Source organism: Amblyomma mixtum, chromosome 5, assembly GCF_055824585.1.
Source record: "Amblyomma mixtum isolate Tamu chromosome 5, ASM5582458v1, whole genome shotgun sequence".
Lineage (NCBI taxonomy): Eukaryota > Metazoa > Arthropoda > Arachnida > Ixodida > Ixodidae > Amblyomma > Amblyomma mixtum.
The window spans coordinates 89,091,627-89,118,593 of NC_143016.1; the positions used below are offsets into that span (position 1 = coordinate 89,091,627).

The window sequence follows — 26,967 nt, forward strand, 5'->3', positions numbered from 1 at the left end:
ACAAACTAAAAACCAATAATACTGTCATAATTTTGTTCTCTTTTTCAAATTTTATTTTCACAGCAATTCATGTGCCACCTTTGTTTCAAGTCTTTAAACTGCAGAGTACCTTGGGGGACGAGTTCCAAAAGTACTTAATATCTGCATCATGCTTCCGAACTTAGACCAATGTTTATGCACCACCTCCTTTTCATTTACCTCTACAATGTTACGCAAGTTTTTCAGCAAAATAGCTGACGGCCAGTTTTGTGTAGAGACCTGCAGTGGAAAGATCCCAACCAGAACAGCATGTAAGGAGATAGAAGTGATTAGGGCATCTTCCATCCCTCAGTGACCATCAACACAAATCAAGCAACATGCTGTGGCGACTCACTCGAGTTCTTTGGCAGTCCGGCACCGATGCTTACGGTGAGAATGCCTCCAGTCACCTTCAGAAGGGCTTTGTCACCCTGACCTCTGACGACATGCACTTGCTTGGTGGAGCCACCTCCAAAGAGGCCTTCCTTCTTCACCCGAAACTCAAGCCTGCAAAAAGTTGAAGCAGAACTTGTCGTTACACAACTGCCTTCATCTTTACGATGCTGCATCTCAGTATTATTCATCTACATGCAGCAGACAATGAATCTGGATGAGAAAGGGACCTTCACGACAGCTGGAAGGCGATGAAGAAATCTGTCCTCCCCACATGACACAAATGGATATAGCAGAACATAATTATTAAATAACGTTTTACATGCACACACACACACACACACACACACACACACACACACACACACACACACACACACACACACACACACACACACACACACACACACACACACACACACACACACACACACACACACACACACACACACACACACACACACACACACACACACACACACACACACACACACACACACACACACACACACACACACACACACACACACACACACACACACACACACACACACACACACACACACACACACACACACACACACACACACACACACACACACACACACACACACACACACACACACACACACACACACACACACACACACACACACACACACACACACACACACACACACACACACACACACACACACACACACACACACACACACACACACACACACACACACACACACACACACACACACACACACACACATGAGTTGGAAAATCGTTTTCAAGTCCGCTTTGAGTGCCAGGGACAGAAGGAAGCTTTCAGAAATGTTTGGCGCCATTTAAAAATGGTTATTCACACAGTGTTTGCCAATGTGCCAAGGGCAAAAACAGAGAACAAAAAGTAAACATTGAAGATTAATTAGTGCACTAACCCTTTAGCTGCCAATGACAAGTTATACCTGTGCCACACAGGTAAATTTAATGCCATTCATGCAGAGCTACACACTCAAATTCATCGGCATTAGCCTAGTGCCATTTGTGACCTACTGATTTCGATGCAACTCATTGGCCCAAGAAATGCGTACTCTCGTCCTCCTTCGTGACAGCAGAAAACCACCTAACTTTGCTAGAAACAATCTCCTATAAAGTAGCAAAATGCTTTGTTCATAATTTTTTGAGTCAGTTGAGGCACCTCTACTACATTTTCATTGGGAATGAAGCCATTTTTACCGGAATTTCCGACTGACACTCTCAGCTTATGTTCTTACACATGAGTTTACAGCTGCCTTTCTGACTTGCCAACCAAGAACAGCTGTGTTTCCTGCCAGATAACTTTCATGTAACATTTGAACAATACTGATGTGATTTTCTGCTTAACTAGCTCTGTTTACCATCAAGTAAAATATCCCACTGGTTTGCAGGCATTATCATCATTGTGATGCATGTACGAGTATACAGTAAAACCTCGCTAATTCGGATTTCAAGGAAGCGGAAAAAACATCCGAATTATCCGAATGTCGAATTATCGAATGCACCCCCCCCCCCCCCCCCCAACTAGCGAAAAACCATTCGCGTGAAAACGAAATTTATTTTTTAGGAACCAGGGCAACTGTCGTCTCCTTTTAAGATGAAAACTGCGCGACAACAGTGATTTCTTGCAGTTCCATCAAATGTTTTAATTCGTGCATGCTATCGGGAGTGACGGAAGGAGAACTGCTCCACAACGCTAAAGTTCTCCACTGCTTCTTTCAGCGTCAAAAACAGCAGCGCTGGACCTTTTTCGTGTGTGGCATCGCATGTGAGGAGGCTTCACCACACGGACAGCAAGCAGCACATGATGAGCGCGGAGTTTCGCCGCATTGGTAGAACGGAAACACCACGTGGATGGAAGCGAGGGAAGCACACACTGTAGCTGGAGTGGCAAGACGCCTTCGAAAAACAAACAAATAATGATCAGCAACAAGGCAATAATTGTACCACACGATGTGCAGCTTGGCTGGCTCATCGATATGTGCAGCCGATAGCTGCTGTCGCTGGCGACGAAGCTCCGAAACAGAGCTATGTGGCTGTACTTTCTGTCGGCCTATCAATGAGAACCTGCCGACCGTCAACATGTCAGCACGCTTGCTCTTGTACGCAAATCAGAGGGACGCAGGTGAAAATGTAATATGTATTTCAGGCCTTGGGACAAATATCTACACGATCGCCTGTCGGGCATGTCATATCTCGACACAGCGCCACTTCGGGGGCCAGTTTGAACTGACTGATGTGAGCCCCGCGGCATCCAAATACACGAGCTTCCGATGCATAGACCTGCATGGACGTTTGACGGGACTCTGGCGTCAGTCCGATTTTCTGAATTAATGGGGGCCAGATTAACGAGGTTTTATTGTAGCAGTGCTGCCCCTCATTCGTTTTCGGTTTTGGAGTGGAGGGTGATTTCCAGCCCGGCACTGGTTTCCGGATGATGACAGTAGCGTTGCGTGTCTCAAAAATTAACTTCAGCGCCGTTCCTAGCATGTCTTCAGTTCGAATTAACCAGTGCACGTGTGATTTCACTCCGAATTAACGAGTGTGAGGTGCCATTGACTTATGTACATCTAACTGCACACAAGGCATTCTGCATCTTGAAGACGCAGCTCATAAAATACTGTTCATGATGAGGTTTCTTAGAGATTGCCTTAAATTACTGTAGAAATGCGTGTAAGGGTCGCACCTGTGTATGGGCCACACCCCGGTTTCCCGAAGGAAATGTTTAAAAAAATATAAATCCGTGTAAGGGCCGCACCCGAACTTTCCATGACCCAGGCGGGAATAGCTTTCTACTTTCTAAATGCATGCGCCGTGGCCTCCGTGATCAGCTTCGGCTGCGAGCAACGGTGCGCTTGATCGCGGAGCACTAGATTGAGGAGGCCACGCACGCACACAGGAGCTTCCAAGTGCCGTCCATGGATGGCGCCCAAGGCCGCGGTCATCATCATCATCGTCAACTTTTTCCTCCGCCGCAATCTTCTGCTATCCACATCAGCATCAGTATTGCCAGCTCCAGCCTTTTGTGACGTGTTAGCGTGTTCACCGTAGTTGTGGTGGTGATGGCTTTCTCGTGCTGCCGCTGAGCGTTGCAGTTTTAGCACGATGGGCAAGCACCTTAACAGCTACATGGCTGGGAGTTAGCTCTCGAACCGAGCAAACGTGCAACGGGCAGGAAGTTTGACGTGGCTGAGAAGTGCGCCCGATGATGGTGCAACCAAAAGGATGTATTGAGAAACACAAGCTGCAAAATGTGCGCTTTCCGAGGGAAGCCGTGTGAGTTTCCTGAACTGAAAAAAGAGCTGCTCTGCTATGTGATGGAAGTGCGGAACAACGGCTAAGCGTTGGCAGCGGACATGCTGAGCGGCTTCTTTTGGGATGAGCATGCACCAGAGCACAGCACCAGCTCAGAGTTGGAATACTCCGCGAGTAAAAACTGAACGCAGAATAAATCCGCTCATTTTCTGAATGGTGTGTTTTTACTTAAAAAACAATTTTTTTTCGCACATTGTGTGTATGGGCTGCACCCCAAAAACTGGCCCCTGAATCTGAAAAAAAAAGTGCCACCCTTACACGCGTTTGCACGGTATGTCTTAGTAAAGCTGTATCTGTTTTCAAGTGCTTTACTGCTCTGACAACGAAGTCATATGGAAGATATACCCCAATCTAACTTTAAATATGATTAAATTTTGTTAACGAAAATGGTATTCCTGCTGCTGGTCTGGTCTCTCCTCACATATTAACATTTTACATCCACTGCATTTTGATTGTGCTAGACACACCTTCAGTTGCTCCAGGTGAAAGCACTTTGTGCATGAACAAGAGTAAAGTGAAAGCAGCAAGCACAGAAAAAATAGCAGAGCCATCACACCTGTCAGAAAAGTGCAGGTTCAGTGGCCTTTGGCACTTCTCCCTCACTTTCTTGTCCAGAGTGAAGAGGAACTCAGTCTTGAAGACGGATTCAATGAAGGTGTCATACTCATTCTTCACATGCAGCACAATGAAGTCATCCTTGAGTGTGCTGTGAGGAGAAAGACGATGTTTACAGGCCACCTTTTCATGCTGGCACCTAAGGTCCTTTTAAAAGGTGGCTGTTCTTTTCCCAGCATTTTACTGCACCACACAACGCAGAAGAACATTGAAAATGTAGCACAACAACAAAGAATACGATATCCTTAATGGGGGATGCTGGTCCTGAGATGGCAAAAAATCCCGGAAAAGTAAATTTTTGAAAAACAGCTTTTAGTACTAAATACATGCCAGACTACATCTCTACAAAATATTCACGCTCAAAACGATTTCAATGTAAAAAAAATGAGTATTTTGAGAGTCGCGTGTCTGAAAAACAAAGCCTGAGCTTTGAACTGATGCTCCACATCAAGTGATCTCAATTCCGAAGCCATAATCCAACCACTGCACTGGTCGGTCAGTTAGGCTCGGCTGCAGCCTACTTTCGCCCTCAATACAGGAGGCAATGTACAGCCAGCAACGACACGCTTTACCCCCGCTGCAGAGGGTGTGAACCTGATGGAAATGAAGAGGCGGCGCTATGCATTCTTTATGTAGTGACAACTTCCAGCAGATTATATACCTACCGCCTGCCATCATAAAATTATGTAATTATTTGTAACAAAAACCTGTCAGTATGACTATGATGGAAAAATATACTGCCAAGGTCATTGTTTTAAGAAATATTATTTCACTGTGTTCACTAGCCAACATAAGAAAGCAGCCAAGTTGGGGCAGGAGGAGTGCACAACCAACCTGAAACACAGAAATAACTGCTAGGCATGGCATGTTTCTAGAAAAAACGAGTTTGCTTCGCACACAACTGTGAACATAATGTCTGACAGAGACATACTACAACACACGACCATTACAGAAACTCAAGTTCTGGGGATCTCTCCCTTATGGCGTATTCAGTCGGCGATTCGAAGCAGCTCTGCAAGTCCGCAAAGGAGCAAGATATCTGTTGCAGTTTAATCAGAACTCAGGATTTGAATCTAAATCTCCTATTGAAACACGCTCTTCGGTTTCGCAAAGCAAAAGAACTTGCTCTGGATCGCAGATTGAAATACGCCATTAGTTTGCTAAGTAGCACAAGCAGAAAAATAAGCTCTATTCCTGTCAAGCACAGACGCATCGAAACAGTCAGACCGCTTACCTAGTCGTTACTTGGGAAATGTTCTCAAGGTCAATCTTGCGCTTGATAACCTCCTTAATCTTGCCTTTGTCATTGCCTTTCTTGATCTGGAAATTAGAGGAAAGTATTGATTATGACAACAATTCTCTGATGCGTACACGTACACGTACAGTAGCGTGCACAAACTGAAATTGCCGGTAAGTAGCTACTTCTCACAAAAACATAAAAAGGTGAAATCTCTGATTCAACACAAAAACATGTCTTGTATGCTAATTTTGTGCATAAGGTCTTAGGTAGCAGAATGACGCACCATTCAAATTTTAGTACAAAGACAGCAAAGTTCAATTAGTATTTTGCACATTTGTCAAACTGACCACCTACCATTAGATGCAATCAACAGATGTGATAGTTAGAGAATCAGATCCAACTTGTCAGCAGTTTCAACACTGCTAATTTTTTGCTTTTACTCAGAATGCCAGTTAATGAAACAAAGATGAAAGTGACGAAAAGAAGCAATTTTTTAATGTAGACCTTCTCAAGTACTCATCAAGTTTTATCAAAAAGAGCAGCTAATGATTTCAAGTGTACAAGTTTAGCTCAGCAGCAAAAGCAATCAAAATCAGGAGGACACTTCAGCTTAGTCTCAAGAGCAGACATGATAACGCCTTCTCCTCCTTTTTTTCTCTTTTTATTCCTTTTCTTTCTCACCGATTACCAATCCACAACCACATTACCAACAACCAATCAACAATCACAATTATCGATTACCAATCACTATCTAGGTTACACTGCACAACACACTACACCATTACATACTCATACACATCATTTGTCTCAGTATAATAAAGCGTCATAACACTGCCTTTTCATTCTGCACTATTTCTGATACCTAATTAGCCTACTTACAACTGGCTTTGTTTTTGCTTATTACTGTAGCATCAGTACACAACCCAAACACAGGTTACCAAGTCATATACACCACAACGCATTCACTAGGTGCCCCTCTAGCAAACCTCAGGCCCTTCTTGGTCTAAGCGCTGCTTGCACGCCTGGCACGAAGAGGGCCTGGGTGCAAACCCCAATGCCGGCTATTTTCTTTTTTCATTTGAAACTTCTGGGATTGTTTTCTGACTGATGCAGGATGATGGCCGATGTCGGGCTTTCAGCAGGACGAGCTCCTTATGTTATCGTGTAATATGCAATACATGTTGCTCAGAAAGTTGGTATCGACTGTTGCAAAAGCTTACAGTCCACAGTGCCATTCATCTGAATGGTATGGTACACTGTAAACTTTTGCAACAGATGCTACATTGTTAAAAAACACAAGGAAGACATGCCTTATAGTAGAGATGAGGACAAGAAGTACAAAAAGAGTGATGCCCAGTTTTAATGTCATTCTTGCCAGCGTTTCTTGTTGCACATTTTTTCTTCACAACTCTTAATAAAAACATCTGCCATCGCTGTCACACTAAAACGGCTATTTGTTGCTAATTTTATAAAGACCACCTTACCTGCAGACATACTCCTACCAAAACAAGACCCCAAAATGAGCTGCAGAAAACTACAAAGTTGAACGCAAGAGAGCTTAGTTTACATAAGGCGCAAGACAGTAGTGGCTTGGTTTAAGAGAGAACTCTAGCTCATGTTATCCTACTTGAAAATGGCATTGGTCAAGTTCTCTTTTTTCTCACTGCATTCCACAGTAGCTGCTTTGTGTGTTTGTGCTTTCTTCTGTTTCTTGCCTTCCATCTTGCTCTGAGAGCTTTAAGGTATCCAGCAGGATAGCTGTGCGTCTCTCTCTTATCTCGCTCCTTCTGCAGCATTGCTGTTACCAATGGCACGAGCAGACACATCACACGTTTCTCCAACGATGTGCTTGGCGCGATGTCTGGCTCTCACTACGCTGTGATAACGCATGCTACAATGTTGTGCCTGTTAAAAATGCGGCGCCGGAGTTTTTAAGCCCCAATTCAACGAGCAGGTACACTCTGAGCATATGCACCTTTTAATCTGTGGGGGGCAACGTATGGCGTGTAACATGCATGCAATGCCGGGATCAGCGCCAGAATAGGCGCAATAGTACCCTGCCTTTCCCATACCGGCAAGTGAGCTTTCCCCCAAGAAAATGCGCTTTCGCAAGACTGCTTCCCCGCAGCTTTGTGTGAAGGTGCGCAGAAGCCATTCTGTGGGGGTGTTCTTTCTTGCGTAGGATTATATATAATCTTCTCTTTCTTTAACACTGCACGGCTGCCTGTGAATGCCGTTGCGCAGGGTTGTCGTAGTTCATGGTCGCAGCAAAAGTTTGTTTTAACCGAATGACACATGGAACAGTCCGTCTTAAGCAAAAATTCTTTTTTTTATTGAGTTGTATAGGAAATCAACCAAATAGTATCGCTTATTCATCTTATCAGAGTTCGTATTAATGGCAGTCTGCTATATAAATAAATAACAAAAGAAGAACACTGTTAAATTCTGTGTGAACGAAACTGACACCATGCATGGCACATGGGTGTTTTTGCATTTTACTTTTATCAAAATGTGGCCACCACAGTTACGACGCAATTCAGTTACTACCGGCTCAGCAGCCGAATGGCACACCTTATCAGCCTCTGTGGCGGTTAAGAAATACACACACTCACCTTTTCCCTGCCAATAAGGAACAGTGACTTGGGTGTCAAGATCAGGTCACGCTTCACTGACTGCAGAAAAAAAGGAGGAAGCCATGCAAATGAGTAAGAAATGAATAGCTAAGGCAAATCCACAATCAGCCGGCTATGGATGCTTTTCTGACACAGGAGTGGCCTACAAGCAGAGCTAACGTAAGAGCTAGCAATTGTGCTGCTAGCTGGCTGCTGCTATGTCAATAGTTTCGACGGCTGCTGTGCCAACAGGCTGTCAATTATGGCCCAGTGGTTTCCAGCTGTGAACATGTCAGGGAACAGTTAAATAAGGGTGGTCGAAGGGCTTGCAGGAACACCATGCTGGCAACACCATGCTGGCACATGCTAACAGAAGGGCGAAATGTGATCAGAGACCGAGCTTGTTTTACAAGCAAACACAAAAGAGGAATCAAAGAAGGCAGTAGTGCCATAAAGCAAAAAAAAATGCCACTGCTGCCCTGATAAATCTGTCGAACCGAAACGTGGCCTTGTGGTAGAGCATCCGCCTCGCATTCGGGAGGTGCTGGGTTCGATCCCGAGTGCCGCCGGGTACCCACCGGTTTCTTTAATGGGTACAAGATTTCCCCTGGCCTGGTGCTCGGCTCTTCTAGGGTGAAATGCTTGGGAAAAGGGTCTTAGACCAAACAGTTGCCTTGGCGGATGAGTGATAAGTTCCCCTGCCAAGCAACCATAAGCCCGCCTCGTGCGGCATAAGCCCAATTTGTGGCCCTTTTTTCGCTTTGTCTACACGACTCTCTGCCCACAGTGACGGGATTTGAAGGCGCAGGCTCCTTTCCCAAGCAATGTAGCCCTAGTAAGCCGAGCACCAGGCCGGGCCATAGCTTGTACCCATTTTGAGAAAAGCGGTGGGTACCCGGCCGGTGGCGGGAGTCGAACCCACCACCTCCCGAAGCCGAGGCGGGCGCTCTGCCACGAGGCCACGGCTGCGGTCGGCAACTGCCAAAGAACTGACGGCATGAAAAAGAACCGCAGGAAAATGAGAACAAGCTTGAGCCCCAGAACGTGCAAAGTGCGCTAAAGCTTCTCAGTTCATTTAAGGAACTGCGTGGGCTGCTGTAATTCTCTTCAACTTCTGCTCATCGATTTCAGTAAAGTAAAAAGTTGTTCTCTAAATAAGTACAAAATTAACCAAGGTGAGATGTTCGCAACATTTTCTACCCCAAGAATGAGTCTAGCATGAGTGATTGTATGCGGTTTGTTTGCTGCTTGCTGACCTGCGAAAATGTCAGACACCTCAGCGATTCCCTTTAGTCCCACAAGAGTTAAAATTACTGAGGCTCCAATATATTTCACAATAATCAGAGCTGCACTTTCTGCTTTACAAGATTACCAATGAGGGCAAGTTGTTTCCACCAGCTTGAGGCTGCTATAGGAGACAGCTGTGCCATATGCATTTGAACAACTGAATGGTCGTTGACCTCAAGTATTTTGGAGGTGATGAGAAAAGCTCTGAGAACTGAAGATCTGATCTACATAAAGTACTTTAGAGGTACCTTGGCATTAGGTTTCTCGGCATTAGGTTCCCTGGTATTAGGTTTCTCGGCATTAGGTTCCCTGGCGTTAGGTTCCCTGGCGTTAGGTTCCTTGGCGTTAGGTTCCCTGGCATTATGTTCCCTGGCGTTATGTTCCCTGGCGTTATGTTCCCTGGCGTTAGGTTCCCTGGCGTCAGGTTCCCTGGCGTCAGGTTCCCTGGCGTCAGGTTCCCTGGCGTCAGGTTTCCTCTGGCAATAAAAACAAAATCAGTTTGTCCTTCAGCCATCAGTACCTACCTTAAAACGGCGGTCGTACTTGAGGACTGTCTCTGCAAATTCCACCCGGTCCCTCTTGCCTACCAACACTCGAAGTTCAGGATGGTGGTCCATGCCAATGTAGTCACCCACAAAGTTGCGGTTCAAGCTGTGCTCACGCCGTTCCTTGCGGCCTTGCAGGATGTCTGCCGCTGCACCACGTGAAGGATCCCCGGAAGAAGAAAACTATGCTCAGTGTGCAATATGGATAGCAAACAGAGCACAAAACCAATATACTGGTCTCCCTTGCTGCCTGGTGCAAGCTCCGGCATGAAATAAATGCAGACGGCCCCATCACATCGCACCAAGTATAAAAACAAATAGTTGTATTATGCCTGCCTGATGTCACTAATACGGCCCTGACAGAAGTACTATGCAGCTGTGTTCCTCCGTGTCTCAACCACTCAAAGAGATATTGAAGTTGGCACAGACTGATGAATTACCCGCTTCTAATTGTGAGGCTACTTTCACAGAAAGCAGAGCAGGTGCCTCAAATTAAAAAAAAAATGAAACACAGGTGTTACAACCACTGGTCATTTCCATAAGTACACTGCGGCGGTGCAAGGCAAGGCTACTTCTGCATCCCTACTGCTAGTGCAAATTTTAAGTAAAATGAGGTGAACCGGCAACACTTGACGTCATCACTAACGCCATGAGCTTGGATCAGCGTTGCAGGAAAAAGTATTCCAACTTTGACTCCCCATTTCTCAGCATAGAAAGTGTTAAGGTAAAAGGCATTTATGTCGAACCTGAATGAGGTGAAGAAGTAAACCGGAAGAAGTGTGAGCGAAAAATGTGCTTTTGTGTCATTTTCTACCTCACCATGGTTGAACTGGTACACCTACAGTTTACTAAGAAATGCTATTTCCTTTCTTGACTGAATTTTTTAAGTTTATGAAGTCTGAGAAAGTGAAGCTTCGTACGACACGTGTTAGACTGAGTGTGCAGTCAATGCAATCAAATGCACGCTTGTTTTCCTTTTGAAATACGCCCTGCTAACTCCTTTCAAGGCATCAGTATAAGCCAACTGTGCATGCAGTTTTTCAAAACTAGAGAAGGGCAATCTGTGGCATATGAAGAGCATAGTTGCGCACTAATTAGTGTTGAGAAAGTGACCTATCAATATAACCAAGCGATCAAAGACGTCTAAGAGGTTAGTTCTCATTTTAATTCCCGATCAGTATTGTCACAACAAATCGGTAGCAGAAAGGGCTTCGCCAAGTGCTGGGCGAAGTCAATCATCTTTTGGCAGTGGCTTCAGACACCAGCATACCAGGAGCAATCTCAGTGTCTAATGGGCTCCCTGCCACCGCCACGTCAATGTCAAAAATACTAAAGGCAACTTCTGTTCTTCTGCACAGTGTCTTGAACAGCAGCGAGTTGTTTCCACAGCGTGGCAATGTCAGTGTCATCTAGCACTGCGTGCACTACACTTGCAACTTTCACACCCTCATGACACAGTCCAGCTTGATGGAAGCACTTCCAGATTGTGTCTTGAGTCACATCTTGCCAGGCACAATTGATCATCTCGATTGCAACCAGCAAATTAATCTTCAGCTCATTATCAACCCGCAATTTCAATAAGAGCCCCTCAACCATGTGCTTCCAGTAACTGAGCTTGAATGCATGGATGATGTCTTGATCAAGTGGCTGCGAAACTGCTGTAGCGTTCAGTGGCAGGAAGCAAAGCTCAATGTTTTGAGTGAGAAGCCGCAATGCCCTGAACGGTTATTCAGGAGGAGGCAGATCTTGCGCCCATGAGTGCCTCGTCCCAATCACCCCATCAAGCCTCAGACAATGCCGTAGCTATCCAAGCCTTGGAGGTCAAGTTGTATGTGACCAGCAGTGAAGCACATCCTTTCAGGCACACAGGCAACTTTAACTTGCCGAACACAAACGATTGCAACTTTGAAGATCCGTCTATGTTTGCTCTGAGGAGAACAGTTCCTGGTGCCTTGTTCATTTTCCTGCCATGGCACTTCTCATTATTTTTCAACACCATGGTACTACTTGGCAGCAGTTGCGAAAACGAAGCAGTTCCATCTGTGCTGTAAACGCTGCATGATTTCTCCCTCACCCACAATGCCACAAGTCTTGCGCCGACTTCTCAGCGCCGTCTGCGCTGACTGCATGGCTCTCATCTGCAACCGCATTTCCGGTGATGGAGTACTGGTCCTTAAATCTCTGAAGCTAACCACTGTCCACTATAAACCCTTCAACATTCAGGATGAAGGTGAAATCTTTTGCCTTCTGCTGGCACCTGGGGCCTGAGTGAGGCATATTTCATGTGCGGACATCCCAAGAACCACCGGTTAAGTCTTTCCCAACTCCACTGCATAACCTGGCTTGCGGAGGCGACAGCCATCAGCATTTGGACGTTCCTGTGCATTGTCTCTAACGGCTAACTTGTTTTTCAAGACGGCACTTAGCGCACTGAAAAGTAAGGCTGGCCGAAGGCATGGATTTTAAAGGGCTGCTCCCACTCCTCCTACGTTTTACGGGTTTCACTGAAGCACAGCTGGGCAGCGTGGTTGCCCAGACTACATGGAGCCAGCACAGCAGTGCGTTGGAGGGCATTTGGTGACCTGATCATGGGCTCTCAGAGTTCGATACAGCCAAAGTGTACTTTGTTAAAAAAAAATACATTTTACATGCATAAAGCTAGAAGAACTTACTAGTGTTAGATTTAAAGTGTAATTTGCTCTGTCTGAATTAGTTATATTTGGGTTTAACTGCAGTTTACTTATGGCTCTTTAAATTGCATCACCAAGAAATTGATGTCTGAAACTTCAGAACAACTTTTCAAAAGGTCCAGAAGAACTTTCTGACATGACCTTGTTTGCAAGAAATTCAAACGAAACAGTGACCAACGGTCAAAGTGAGTTTGTTTCACTGAAACTGCTCCCGACAAATACATATAATCCATATCAGGTATTTTATGCAACCTTAATAATGCTTGTACTGTGGTGGGTACTACGCCAGTACCTTTCTGCTTCTGCTTGAGATACTGCTGCCTGGCAAAGTACTTCTTGAATGCCTTTTGGATGACCCGGGCATGCTGGTCGTACCGCCGCTCCCTCACTTCTTCAAGCAGAAACAGCTGCAAGGAGATGGCATGATAAATGAAACAGCTTCTCGTGTTTTTTATGGCTACCATTATAAAGACGCATACATCAAGAGTAACTTACACTCATGGCTACTCACTCAATACCCTCCCTGCAGATTTTAATCTCTTAGAACCAGTTATAGGATAGTGAACACTGATCCATGAGAGGCACCACTTCAACTTTTCACAAAAATCAAGGAAAAGTGGTGAAATATAATGAAAAGCAACATGAAATGTGAATGAATAACACTGAGAAAAATATCAACATTTACCAATACAGCTTCCAAAATATAGTTACAAATTTGACTGCCATGACTTGACCATGTGCTAACTTCGAAAAAGCAAACATTCATGAATTGACGTCGCTCACTTTCTTAGAATGTCTAAAACCCCTCAAAACAGAACACACCCTGAATAACTGCTATTTTAAACTCGAGCCGGTCACACCGTGGATTCACAGCTGAAGACTTGAGAAAACTAGAGCATTTGAAGAAAATGAATTTGGGGAAGTTGCAAAGGGTTAAAAGGATATCACTGACTCTGTGAAAAACAGTTTAGAAAATTAGACAGCAGGGTGGTTTGTGAGAAAAGCAACTTGCTTTGGCTCGAATTGCGCATTGAAAAGGCAGCATACCGATTCGGGTGCTTTGATGAACACCTTGGTCTTTCCAAGCTGGTACTGGTCTTTTTCCATGCTGACACTCTTGAGGATATGCAGGATACCATCTTTGGCGTTACCATTCCACCGGGGAAAGGTCTCTTTGGTTAGGACTGCATACCTACAAGGGACATGAGAAATCTGAGTCTCAGCTCGAAAATTCGAACTATAAATCACTAAATCAGTAAAGCACCTACCCCTTACTTTTGTGCTTAAGTACTAGAGACTTCTGAACAAGAAGTCCACACAGTTATATCAGGTTCAAAGAATGAGCCCATCCTGGCATGACACAAAGCACGTTGGGCTCAGTGTATATGACGTTACCAACATCAAGTAGCTACGAAATTGTTCGGTGATTTAATCTTGCAATGCACTTAGCTCATACTCTAGAGCCTACTGGACGCAGGCAACCAATCTGGACCTCGAATATTTTTTTTTTTTAAACATAAGTTTCAATGTGTTTCAATGTACTCAGGACTAAAAGAATTTGAATTATTCAAAAAAGTTCACTCAGGTTGTATTATACTGGCAATTAAAATTCAGTGAAATGCAACTAGCAAGCATTCAATGTTCAAAGCACTGAAAGCTTTGGAAGGTTTGGTTTATTGGTGTTTAACATCCCAAAGCGACTCAAGGCTATGAGGGACGCCGTAGTGAAGGGCTCCGGAAATTTCGACCCCCTGGGGTTCTTTAACGTGCACTGAAATCACACAGTACACGGGCCACTAGAATTTCGCCTCCGTCGAAATTCGACCGCCGCGGTCGGGATCAAACCCGCGTCTTTGGGGTCAGCAGCCGAGTGCCATAACCACTGAGCTACTGCGGCGGCACTTTGTAAGAACGAACAAGCGGTTAAGACTCACCTGTGAAGGAATTTGTCAAAGACTCGTCGGTATGCAAATCCAGCTCGTCTGACACGAATGTTCTCCTTCAGGCCCAAATACTCCACTTGATGTCGGACCCTAGGTTACCAGAATAGAACCACAGGGAGATAAGTGCCAGCACGAGAAGCACGGAAGCTCAGATGAGAAATGGTGCAAAGAACAGGACCACACTTTACTGCTGCTTTCAAACACAGTGGTTCCCAGCAGTGAGGGTTAAATCATGTGATAATGTAGAAGTGCTTGCAGGATCAAGGGCCAGAAGGTGTAAAGATATGCGACGACAAAATAACAGTTTATGTAGCTGCCACTGAATGCCAGCTGTAAACTGGTTTTATTAATCCACACAAGAGAACCTCAAGAGCTCTCGATTACTCGGTTTCATTAATTTAATTTATAAGACTCTGCTTTCAAAATGTGTAAGTCTGGAAGAGACTCGATTTTATACACAAGTTGAACATAAACGGACATTGTGTGCCTTTCTATTATCAAGCCACCCAGTCACAAAACATGCAGACACTCAGTAATAAGGGAAGGCTTCACAGACTTCACTACCTATTTTGCAGACAGTAATGAACCTGCCCTGGACTGACAAAAGATAACCACTCCATTTAAGCAAGAAATTTCGATGCTTAGTTACACTAAGAATGTCTGCACGAGGAGGTGGGATCTGTATGACAAGTTCTTTTTTTTTTTTGTTAATAGAAGTCAGAAGTATCTTGGTTGTTTATTAGTTGATTGTATTACTCTCTTGAAAAGGGCAAAGGTGCGAGCCAGTGGGAGTGAGTAACGTTTAAATAGGAGGCCAGCTTGAGTTAGTTTGTGAAGCATATTTAGCGATGCACAGCGCGAGAGAAGTGAAAGATGAGAATGAGGAGCGTTCTTGAGCAACGCTGCCATCCATTGGTTCTCCTCCACTGTGCATGTCTAAATTTTCCAGGTTATGAGTGCCAGATGAAGGAGCTTACCTGTCTTCCTCCCAGTCATGTGCCTTCTTAGTCTCATTGGGTTTGATGCAACGGATGTAGTGGGGTGTGCACTTCATCAGTGCCTCCACCAGTTTGTTGGCCTGGCTCTGTGCATGGGAGAGTGGATGGTTTGTCAGATTTCATTGAACACTTAATTAAACAAGGTATAGAATGCAAGTGTATGTCAGTTGGCAAGACTGAATAAGAAAGAGGCTCACACTGAGACTCCTCTTAAGAACGGCCACTATGCAGCAGCTTTCAATACTGACCAACAGAAATGTGCAGTGATAATAGTGGATTGCATTCCTGGAGATGATTTTGCCCCCACACACCATAACGTTCATTAAGGTGCAAAGCTGCAACTTGTAACAAGTAGCCTTACTGAAAAAGCAGTGTAGAAGAGGGAGAAATCATGATGTGCATGCCATCACTTTAGCATGGACATGAAAATCATGGCATTTTTAAGCCTTAAACTTCACCACACTGTATACATTCACTGTCTAAGATCTCCCATGTTAAACAACAGTTCTATTCCAGCTTCAGGCAGCTCGCAATCCCAAGCGCAGGACATCTGCAGTTATTTTTATTTCTAAGTAGGGAGAAGTGTTGGTACGTTTCTAACCACTGAGCAGTGGTCTCAAGAGACAAACCTTGATCTTGGAGCCAGCAGTCGTAGGGCGGCCCTTTACTGTCCCAGTGACATTCTCGGGGAAAAGACTCTTGATGAATGAGCTGTGGAAGAAAAAGCCATTGCTTACATTTTTTAAGCAGATCACAGCAAACAATATATGTCTGTGCCCAGAGGCACTGGCAAACAAAATGTTTCAAGTGCACAGGTAAACTGATGACAAACACCCAAGTGATGCAGACTAGATGAAAAAAACTGCACTATGTTTCCTCAAAATTTACACCGTAGTAGCTGAAACAGAATGACAAATGGGTGTAGCCAAGCCCGATACGTGAATCTTTATGTGACTGCTATGTTCACATGTGGCCCAGCATAATAATGTGGCAGCCATATTTACAGGAATACAGGGGGGGGGGGGGGGGGGGGGGGGGGGGGGGTTCTTAAGAAAAGCAAAAAATCTAGTGGCTGTAATACTATTATATATTCATGAGCTTGCATGTAACCGTTGGCTAGAATACACTTGTGTAGTTTGAGAATGTGGCAGCACCATGGCTGAAACTAAAATTGAAGTTGAGTATTTGTGACAAAAAAAAAAAAGAGCTGGAGCTAGTTTACTGCATAACACAACACCGCAGTACTAGGCAGGATAGAAACTTCACTGCTGAGAGGCACTAAAGCCTGTAACATGCGACCTACATAAGACTTAAACCCTTGCCGCATCCAATAAGGTCATGCAATGGAGAGTTTGGTTTACTAGGTTTAACGTCCCAAAGTGACTCAGGCTATGATGGACGCTGTAGTGGAGAACTCCGGAAAATTTCGACCCCCTGGGGTTCTTTAACGTGCACTGACATCGCAGAGTACCATGTAATGGCCGGGGGACTTGTCTTCACTAGCACTAAGAATAAGTTAAGCACTACACAAAAATCTTTTTTTTACAAACATTAAGGGGGGACACGGGTCTTGAAAAAAAAATTTTTATTAATGAAGTCACAGTTACGAAATCTTCAGGCCACATGTATTTTCGTCCGCTGATTCTAGATATGTCATTTAATTTCGTGTAAAACAATTCCTTGAGCACTTGTGCAATCTTTATGCAAGTATTTTGGGAAAAGTTTTGCAGAAAATTTGCTGCAGGAAACTTGCTGAAATGCATGCCATTGGGTTCTCTTGACACCAAGGAATGCAATAAGGGTAAAGTTATCATCCTGGCTATCATAGAACTTGAGTTATAGAGTTTTGAAGTTGTCGTTTTTGAAATGAGAAGAGAAGTGTGTATTCCTGTTTCTGAAGTGGCAGCTTCAGTACCCTATAACTCAAGTTCTATGATAGCGAGGATGATAACTTTACCCTTATTGCATTCCTTGGTGTCAAGAGAACCCAACCACATGCATTTCAGCGAGCTTCCTGCAGCAAATTTTCTGCAAAACTTTTCCCAAAATACTTGCATAAAGATTGCACAAGTGCTCAAGGAATTGTTTTACACGAAATTAAATGACATATCTAAAATCAGCACACAAAAATACATGTGGCCTGAAAATTTCATTACTATATATATATCTAGATCAATAAAATTTTCTTTTCAAGACCAGGGTCCCCCTTAAAAGAAATCACAACATTAGAAGGTGACTCGAATAAGCAGCACTATCAAATAAAAAAAAAATATGCATCTAGAAGAGCTGGCCACTGAACAAACAAACAAATAAACAAACAGACAAACAAAAACTGCAAGTATTTGGAGCACTGATGTGTACCCGTTTGCGGTGCCTTGTAACTAGCCAATACAAACCTAACAGCTGGAGAATATGAAGCATGCCATGCAAAGGACAACAGTGAAAACAGGGAATGGTGTAGAAACCCAAACGACCACACTGAACACTCCTTAATGACAAGAGAAAAGGCTGCTGCAATTAGCCCACTGTACATCCTAGCCCCTTTGTTAATGAAGATACATGCACGGCACAATGGTCACTCACTTGGAGCTGCTCTGCATGATGAGGACGACATCTGGGAACAGGACGTCTCGGTTCTTCTCGCACATGCCCTCAGCCTCGTAGCTGACCTTGCCTGCGTAGTGGTGCACAGCGAATCCAGTGCCTCCGTACAGCTGGAAGTGCGGGTGTTTGCCAACTTGCTGCGACAGCTTCTGGCAGAGCTGCGCATCCACTCCTTCACCCGTGGCGTGCATTGTGGCACAGATGTCGTCCAGCACAGAGAACACACCAGGGGGAACCTTTTGGGCACACACGGGATGGTATATGAAGAAAGGGCAACAAAAATCATAATCAGATCTCACTAGGATGGCCACTGACCCCACATAACATCACAATAGAGGATATTCAAAATTCCACAAGTGCGCTTTCCCGCATAACAATGTTGTCCCAAACAAGATGGCTGACCATGCGTTTCCAGCTGAAACAAAGCAAGAAAGACTGGTTTTTTGTTTGATTCTTCCAAAATACGTTTCTCACATTCTATCCACACCTTTAGCACCTGTCCTGTAGCCCACCTAGTTCTTTTATAGCCAAGTCGGCCATCTTGTTTGGGGCAACATTGTTATGCGGGAAAGTGCACTTGCGGAATTTTGAATATCCCCTATATTGCATTCATTTCAGCACAGTGTAAGCAGCCAATTAAATCCCATTCCAAGGCAATTAACTGCTTGTGTTAGGAAATGATCAAACGATGAAAATTATGTTAAGATCATGACCATTCAGTTACTTTTAGTGGCGACACAGCATTTTGTATAATATTAAGACACAACAAGAACGCATAAATGAAGCAGCAAAAACCTCTTGTGACAGCAGGGTGATCAGCGCACTGCATCAAGTGCTTTGTCTGTGCTAAATGATGCGAGAGAAACAAGGCAAAAAAAGAGATGCCATTTTGTGATGCCAGAGCTGCATTGCCACAGCAGGCTGATTTCTAGTGCAGTAATACTATCTTTGAAACCAATTATCAAGGCTGTGAGGACAAAGTTAAAAATGAACCCATAGCGCTGGACATGCAAATGAACAACATCAGTGCCATGTTGTCGCTAAATCTATATAGGCTGTGTTAGCCACTTACCTTGAGTACACTGACTCAGGTAGAAACTGCATTGAATTTATTTGAACTAATTTCATTGTCACCCACAATGTTGGGCAGGTTGCCACCTGCTTTTTCATGATATGAATGGGCAGACACCGGCTTTTCTCGTGAACGGGACATTAAATATATTATTTTTATTTCTTGCAGGACAAGTCACTCATGTTGATGACGTTATGCACTCCTCAAACAACCAAGTGCCCCAATCAAATTGCCTTGTGGAGCAGTGACATTCTGTCTGTGTAGATAACAAAATTATGCTACACCATGAAAAGGCTGAAACGCTTGCTGTTAATGTGTTTGCACCTTCTCACACACTGTGCAGCAAAGCAGCAGCTTGGCTTTGTAGCCATGTTCTATCCAAAGCACAGCTACATGGACTTACAAGCCAAAGGGACGTGACCACTTCATCTCAAACTTATCTGTGGCTGCTGAACTTTGCTTCTTACTGTCTGCAGCACACTGCTTGAGAACTCTTAAACATTACGGTACAGCTGGTATATGGCACATATCATTTGATATATAAAAAAACACACCCTGTTTTTGTTTTCGTTTACCATCATAAGTTTTCTTTAGATGATAGAAGAGAAGTAATACTATGTCGTGTACTGCTTAAGTGGTGTATTACGTTACCTTGCTTTCAATGAGGTCGCAGACAACCTTGTTGTTGAAGTAGTCAATCGCCGACCACTGGATGCCCTCTTGTACATACTCTTCCTGAAAGACAAGAAATAAACGTTTCTAAGTGGCTGAGCAGCACCCTTCTGCCAACAGTCAATGCGCTTTTATTCACAACATTCTGGACACACACATGAGATGAATACATGCAGTTCTTTGAGAGAGGAACTGCACATTTTTCAATTTCTTCACCCGTTTCAAGTGCGAATACATTTAATTACGAATGATACATGACACTTCAGGCATGTGCAACGACACAGGCCAATTACGCTCGCGATTGTACATGGAATGAAAAGGTAAAAGGGGCGCTTAATACACGCAATGCATTCTGAATAGCTAGGTTTCGATTTCGGTGAACTACGAAACCGCAGAGCTGAACTGAACAAACGCATTAATGAAGCAATCTGAATTTCCAGAAGAAAGACAAGAGAGCAAAAAAAAAAAAAGTGAATCACCTGTTCAGCTTTCAGTGTCAACTCGATGAAGATCTGTTGGAGCTTCTCGTTCACGTAATTGATACAGAACTGCTCGAAGCCGTTCCGTTGAAATATCTCGAAACCATAGATGTCCAAAATGCCGATGCTAAGCTCTCCTGAAGTAGTCTGCATGGCGTTGTTGATGATCTGCACATCATATTAGAACGACACACATCAAACAACAGGCGTAAACAACTGAGATGCATTTGCACAGGAACACTGATCAGAAATCTGGGAAATCAGCTGAGAAGCAGCGGGACGTCTGAGCCCCTGTGACAACAAGAGCCGACACTAACACCAGAAATCCGACGACGACAACAGCGCAATAAATTACTCTGGTAAAATTTACAAAACTAAAACTGTCGCTATTATTACTACATAAAAATTACTTCTTTTAGTAAAAAACTAAATTATATATTAATACTCTCTCAGCAAAAACACACAAAACTACGCCGACAGCTGCGGCCTCTATAAAAACAAAGAATATTTTCTATTCAAAGCTAGGCCTAACAGCGAAGTACCCAATAAATGGCGCGCCAACTTCATCGCAACAGCAGCAAGTTATGCCTTGTTTATTTTCCCGTTTTTGTTTAGTTTAAGGCATTCACATCTAACCTAGTCCGAAAATGTGGTCTCTGCGTCATCCGACAACAAATAATGTGTGCTATCGTTTGCTTTGCGGCGGGCAATTCACTGTGGGCCGCAAGAATGCGAGCATTCTCATAGCGAATGATGCATCAATCAGCAGAGAACATGCCGTGTTATCAGTTTCACCCGTGCCTGATGAACGCATGAGTGACGTTTCCTTCGTTCCACTGCTTCGAGTTAAGGATCTTGGATCCAAGTACGGTACTAGCGTCAACTCGAAGGAGCTCGGCAAATCAGAGGAAACCGCGCTGAAAGAAGGCGACACTGTGACTTTCGGAAAGCTCGGTAGCACGTACAAAATCTGCTACGACGCTCCTTTCGTGGTGACCACTTCGTGTCTGGCGGCCCCAGAGAAGGAATGCTTCAAAACCACGCTGAAGAAGATAGGCGCCAGACTGAAATCCGACTGGTCGGAATGCTGCACGCACGTTGTGATGAGCGCCATTCGCCTCACTATGAAAACGACGGCCGCCCTGCTAGCTGCGAAGCCTGTGGTGACACCAGCCTTCTTTACGGAGGTGCAAAAGCGTGTAGAGCTCCAGGATCCGACTGACGTTGATCCGGCGGCTTATATACCGGACGTCACGGAAGAATGCCTCACATTATCGAAGGAAACGTTCGGCTGCAACGAAGCTCGCAAGACTGTCTTCGCCGGTAAGACTTTCTATTTCCTGACAGAGAAGCAGTACAACTCGCTCGGCGGGCTGGTCAGCTCGGGTGGAGCGAGAGCTCGCATAATCAGCCCTGAAAGACTAACGTCCGATCTCCTCGCGGAAGGCAGCTGCGTGATTAAACCGGCGGACGGCACTGAAACTCCGGTGTGCCGCTTCCTGATCAAGAACAAACTTCGTTCGCTCTCTTCGTCGGACATAGGGATGGCAGTCATTCACTGCTCGACTGAAAAGTTTTGCAACCCTCGCAACAGAATGGCTAACGTGCTGTGGGGCAATGATCTGCTGTCAACGCAGTCGCAAGCGCCGTCGCAGGCAGAAATCTGTGTGCCGGACACCGAGCTGTCGCAGCAGGGTGTGCCAGCTAGGCACTGCAACGTTTCAGACGCTCCTTCAACTTCTGTAATCGTTCCCGAGAGCAGATTGTCAAGCATGGCAACTTCGGGCCTTGGCAACAACCTTGAACTGACAGGTGCCAACACAGGCACGACAGTCGGTGGGCAGACCCGAACTTTGCTGTCGCCGTTCAAAACTTTGCCACCAAAGAATTCGAACTCAGCTGGGGAACCTTCCTCACCAAAACAACCTTCCTCACCGAAGCAACCTCCCTCACCCATAAGGTCGCCACGCAAGGCCAGAAAGAAGGATGCCACGAATACCCTTCCACTGGAGTGCTATTTTGGCAGGCAAAGCCAGAAGAGAAAAGATGACAATGAGGGTGAAGCCAGAGCAGCAAAGGCACGAAAGTTAAACTCACCCTCTGAACTAGAGGTCCGTGTTAAAGAGGAGGTGCTAGTGCTATCTTCGCCTGAGCCCGAACGATGTGAGGAAAGTATGGATGCTGCTGACGAAGAGCGCCATATGGAAGCTGGTGTTGTAGGGTCCTTTGCAGGCACTTCACGTTTTGTATCGGAGCCAGTTCAAAGATCACCACACCAGCCACAGAACGTAGAAGAACCCAGCACTAAGCCATCCGCCAGTTCAGCTGAAGCTTTAGCACATGCTGGTAATGACGCAGAATATTTCACCTCTAAGCCATCTGCTATTTCAGCTGAAGCGTCCATAAACGGAGATCACCACCTAGAAGACCTACTAACTGAAACAAGCATGGTCGTTGTAGAATTTGCAGATTTGGTTCTCCGTAGTCCACAGTCGGTTGCACAAGCACGTGCATCAGAGTCAACATTGGCTGTACCCAATTTTAAGCGATTTCGAAAAGCTCACCAGGCTCACCTGGTTGGCCTTCCAAGGATTATTGGCGGACCTGACTTAGAAGTCTACGTTCCTGCTGTTCCTGGAGAAGAGTGCGATGACATGGAGCCAGACTCTCAGGACATCAGCCACGTGTTCAATTACGAAGAGAGCAACAAAAAGCGAAGGCGTTTGGTGTGATGTGCTTTTCCTGCAAAACTTTGATGCTTTTATATACTGTGTAAGCTGAACCAAATCATCAACCAAATCATTACATTTATATAATGTTTGTTGCTTGTGAAAGGTTCCAGTTACCAGGGCACAGCAACTGGAAGATGCGGCTGGCAACTAAGTCAAATGGAACATGCTGCTCGCTGTTTTCCGCTGCCTGTGATCTTTGTGACAAGTTACAAATGCTAGTAATGGCTGAACTTTTGATAGAATTTTTGTCAGATTTTTTTTGATGCAATATAGCTGAAGAATGCAGCCATGCAGAGTTCACTCGTACAATTGCTATATGACATAAATATGTCTTTATAAAGGTTCGCCTTCTACCTACAATGCTTTCAACACTGACTGATGTGAAGGTCTTTCGGATATATACAGTGCTGATATATAGCCAATATTCAGAAAAGTAGAATTTTTCTTGCTAATGCACTGTCTCGGCTACCAAATTCATTCCTTCTAGTTCTTGACTGTTTTAGCAAACTTATTTGGAGAACGCCAATAGTTGAAGTAAAAAACAGATATCTTTTTTTTGTTCAGCCTCTGTCTTGCTTTGTTCCTTGAAGCTCAGCACTCAAAAAAAAAAAAATAGAGAGAGAGAGGTATGTATTATATTCTGAGAAAAACAAGTGCTTTTCAGCCGTAGAAAATATCGAATATGTCCTTTTAAACAAAGTACAGCTGCCATTTCCAAACTCGTTGACATATAGCTCAAACCATGTGCTGTGATAAGGCTGCCGCGGTGACTCAGCGGTTACGGCGCTCAGCTGTTGACCCGAAAGACGTGGGTTCGATCCCGACTGCAGCAGTCGAATTTAAATGGAGGCGAAATTCTGGAGGCCCGTGTACTGTGCGATGTCAGTGCACGTTAAAGAACCCCCGGTGATCGAAATTTCCAGAGTCCTTCACTTTGGCGTACTTCACTTTGGCGTACCTCATAGCCTGAGTTGCTTTGGGACGTCAAACCCCTGTATACCATACCATGTGCTATGATATTTTAGACGCGATCTGAGTTTTGAGCAAAAAAGTACTTGACGTTAATGATAATTTAATCATCTTGTCAAGTTAAACTGAGTGCACAGAGTGAGTAGATGTAACTTTAAAAAACAGCAGTTGGTAACACTGGGCCACAGTTCACGGTGCTTTGTATTACTCTGCTGGCCAATCACAATAGGAAGCGAAATCAGCTTTTTAATGTTTGAATATATTAAACAAGCCAGGCATCAAAATTCTGCAGCTTATAATTTTTTTCTTTTCATTAGCTTCTTAGGAACCGTCTACTTTCTGCTGTGATGAAATTTTGTGCGGCAGTCCTTGGGCAGACCTTCACTGCAGATTTAAGTTGTATCCAACTATAGTTTATCCCCTACGCCTTTGTTCCCCATACGCCTTTGTTTTCTACAAGCATGCCCAAAGACCTGGTGCTTCTACCTAACTGGCAAAATGTCATGATGATAATAGAGAACAAGCACCAAGCGCAGAAAGTATTAGAGGTTGCCACTGCTTGAGCAGAGGCTAAAACTTCCGAGGATTTTTGCAATCTAGAGGGCAGCCTGTGCTGTTCCTTTTATTCTCCCGTGAAACCCCATTCTTTAAGGGAGGGGCAGTACAGCTCTGGGCACTGGACGCCATCTGCTCTCCTCCCTGCCCCACGTCCGAACTGTACGGTACCCTACCTTTGCAGGCGGGATTTCACGGTAGTGGAAAGGGAAAAGCACAGGCTGCCCTTCAGGCTTATTCGTATTAAGGGGGCTGGTGACTGTCAGGAGTCAAGTCAGCGCGCCCTAGGCATTTTCGCGCGTATGCGGTCGCTTAGCACTGAAAGTGGAGGACCTGTGGCTTCCAACGAATGCTGGCCCCACATTATGTCTCTTGTTGGGCGTTTATCCGTGGTTGCCAACCCAAATCGCACCCCGATGCGATATGTGTGCAGGAAAAGGAAGCAGAACTAAGAGCGTGATGACGGTGACAAGCGGTGCTTGCTGACTGCACATGGACACGCGCATGGTCACGTGTAATTGCATCAAGTCACATGTGCACAAGGCAACTACGTGATCATTTTCCATGGTTACTGGCATGCAGCTGCTCGCTTCTGCTGTAGCCGAATGAAGAAGAAAGTGCACGAACCTGTTGACTGGCACCAACTGAGCTACTATCACTGCCACGTGCAGAGAGAAGGCAGATTAAATTTGAAAGAGCAGAGTAAATATGGAAACAGAAAATGCTTGTTGTAGCTGTGTGGCTTGTTCAAATTCACTGTAGCGTATGTGTTCGAATCAACAGGCCATTAGCTCTTATTGAAAGACGGGTGGTAATGGCTGGACCGAATCCATCAGTGCTAGTTTGTGGAAAGTTCAAACTTAGGATCAAACTTAGAGTTCGAATTAACGAGATTTCACTGTAGTGGGTTACAAAAGCATTTCAATCACAATGTCTCCGCCGTCTGTAGCAGGTCTGCAGTCACTTGATCTTAATATGCAACATTTTTTCCCTCTTCACTGCTTGTGTGCAAAACGTTTTCTTGCTCGGATTTGAAGCACAAATTGCATTTCCATTTTTTTTTTTCGGTACCAGTTTCTAGAAACAGCTAGCTGCGTAACATCTTGCACATAGATGTTCAATAGTTAAATATCACCCTTGCATTGCTGGCATACGCTTCTAATTTTGAAGCTGTACTTCAGCATAAGTGCATGACTGCCAGACCAAATTTACATGACTATGGACACCTAATTTTAGTTGTGTGTTTTCTTCTTTCAAATTATGCAATAGACATTAGAATACATGCATCACCATGTGGTCTTTGCATACAAGCACTAAATAATTGATAATGGGAGAATTTCTTCTCTCATTTCATCAATCAAACGTTAATCTTTAGGTTACATGAGGCACGGAAAAACTGCAATACAGAGGCTGATACATAATTTAATTCATTACAACACTTAAACCAGCCTGCCTCAAGAGATTGAATGTTGCAGTTATACTACCATTTTTTCGTCCCTCACGTGACCTTACTGTCAACTGCACGTCACAGCCACTGTTCGGTTGATGTAACCGCAACAGCATCAAGAAGAAATTTAATTTTAAATTAATTAGTACTCAGCTAATATCATGCGGTCATTCACGAGTATTAATGTCTAACGTATCATTTGAAAGAAGAAAACATGCAAAGAAATTTGGGGTATATAGTCCTTTAATTGCCTCATTTTTTGATGTAGGCAAGAAAAGCCCATAAAAGCGACACCACTCGTTCAAGAGTGATACTTTGCTTTACAGTGTGACCAAGACAGTCTTTTCAATAAGGTCTCGAAGCACCACACTTCAGAAAGTTGAAGCGCTTTTCTTTTCAACTGACACTGCCCCATGTTCAGTTCAGATTGCTTTCGCCTTCTTTGGAACGAAAATGTTCTATGGCAGTCACAATCTTTAGGATGAGTAGGGACGGATTTAAAGTAAAGCACGGGTTCAACTTGCCCTCCGCCCCCTCTCCTCTGTGCCAAACATTTAGAGCGGGAGCTCTACTCCTCCCATGCAAGACCTCAAGGTCATGTCGCTCCGAAGAAAGACCTTCCAGCCGCGAAGCGGGGGTGTGGCTGTGACGTTATACCATCTGACTCGCCGTGTCTCGGCGCAGCTGCGGCGCGCGGAGCCGGCGGCGTTCACTCGCCTTCGCAACTGCGCTGAACAACGTGACTCGCCGT

At 44.6% G+C, this 26,967-nt stretch overlaps 2 protein-coding genes across 2 annotated transcripts in view; one reads left to right on the forward strand and one right to left on the reverse strand.

Moving 5' to 3' along the window:
- Positions 1 to 26,967, reverse strand: part of LOC149342959 (unconventional myosin-Ie-like) — a 283,527-nt gene that overhangs the window by 5,712 nt on the left and 250,848 nt on the right. The window contains exons 12-24 of the mRNA XM_089545520.1: positions 20,514 to 20,681; positions 20,014 to 20,097; positions 18,270 to 18,526; positions 16,316 to 16,397; positions 15,666 to 15,772; positions 14,680 to 14,778; positions 13,793 to 13,937; positions 13,038 to 13,152; positions 10,035 to 10,204; positions 8,224 to 8,283; positions 5,606 to 5,691; positions 4,313 to 4,462; positions 374 to 525 (exon numbers count right to left, since the gene is read on the reverse strand). Coding sequence (XP_089401646.1) covers positions 374 to 525; positions 4,313 to 4,462; positions 5,606 to 5,691; positions 8,224 to 8,283; positions 10,035 to 10,204; positions 13,038 to 13,152; positions 13,793 to 13,937; positions 14,680 to 14,778; positions 15,666 to 15,772; positions 16,316 to 16,397; positions 18,270 to 18,526; positions 20,014 to 20,097; positions 20,514 to 20,681 — 1,675 coding nt within the window. The remainder of the gene's footprint in view (positions 1 to 373; positions 526 to 4,312; positions 4,463 to 5,605; positions 5,692 to 8,223; positions 8,284 to 10,034; positions 10,205 to 13,037; positions 13,153 to 13,792; positions 13,938 to 14,679; positions 14,779 to 15,665; positions 15,773 to 16,315; positions 16,398 to 18,269; positions 18,527 to 20,013; positions 20,098 to 20,513; positions 20,682 to 26,967) is intronic.
- On the forward strand, positions 21,048 to 23,589 carry nbs (nibrin). The gene has a single exon (XM_089545516.1). The coding sequence runs from the start codon at positions 21,161 to 21,163 to the stop codon at positions 23,243 to 23,245; it is 2,085 nt and encodes a 694-aa protein (XP_089401642.1). The 5' UTR covers positions 21,048 to 21,160; the 3' UTR covers positions 23,246 to 23,589.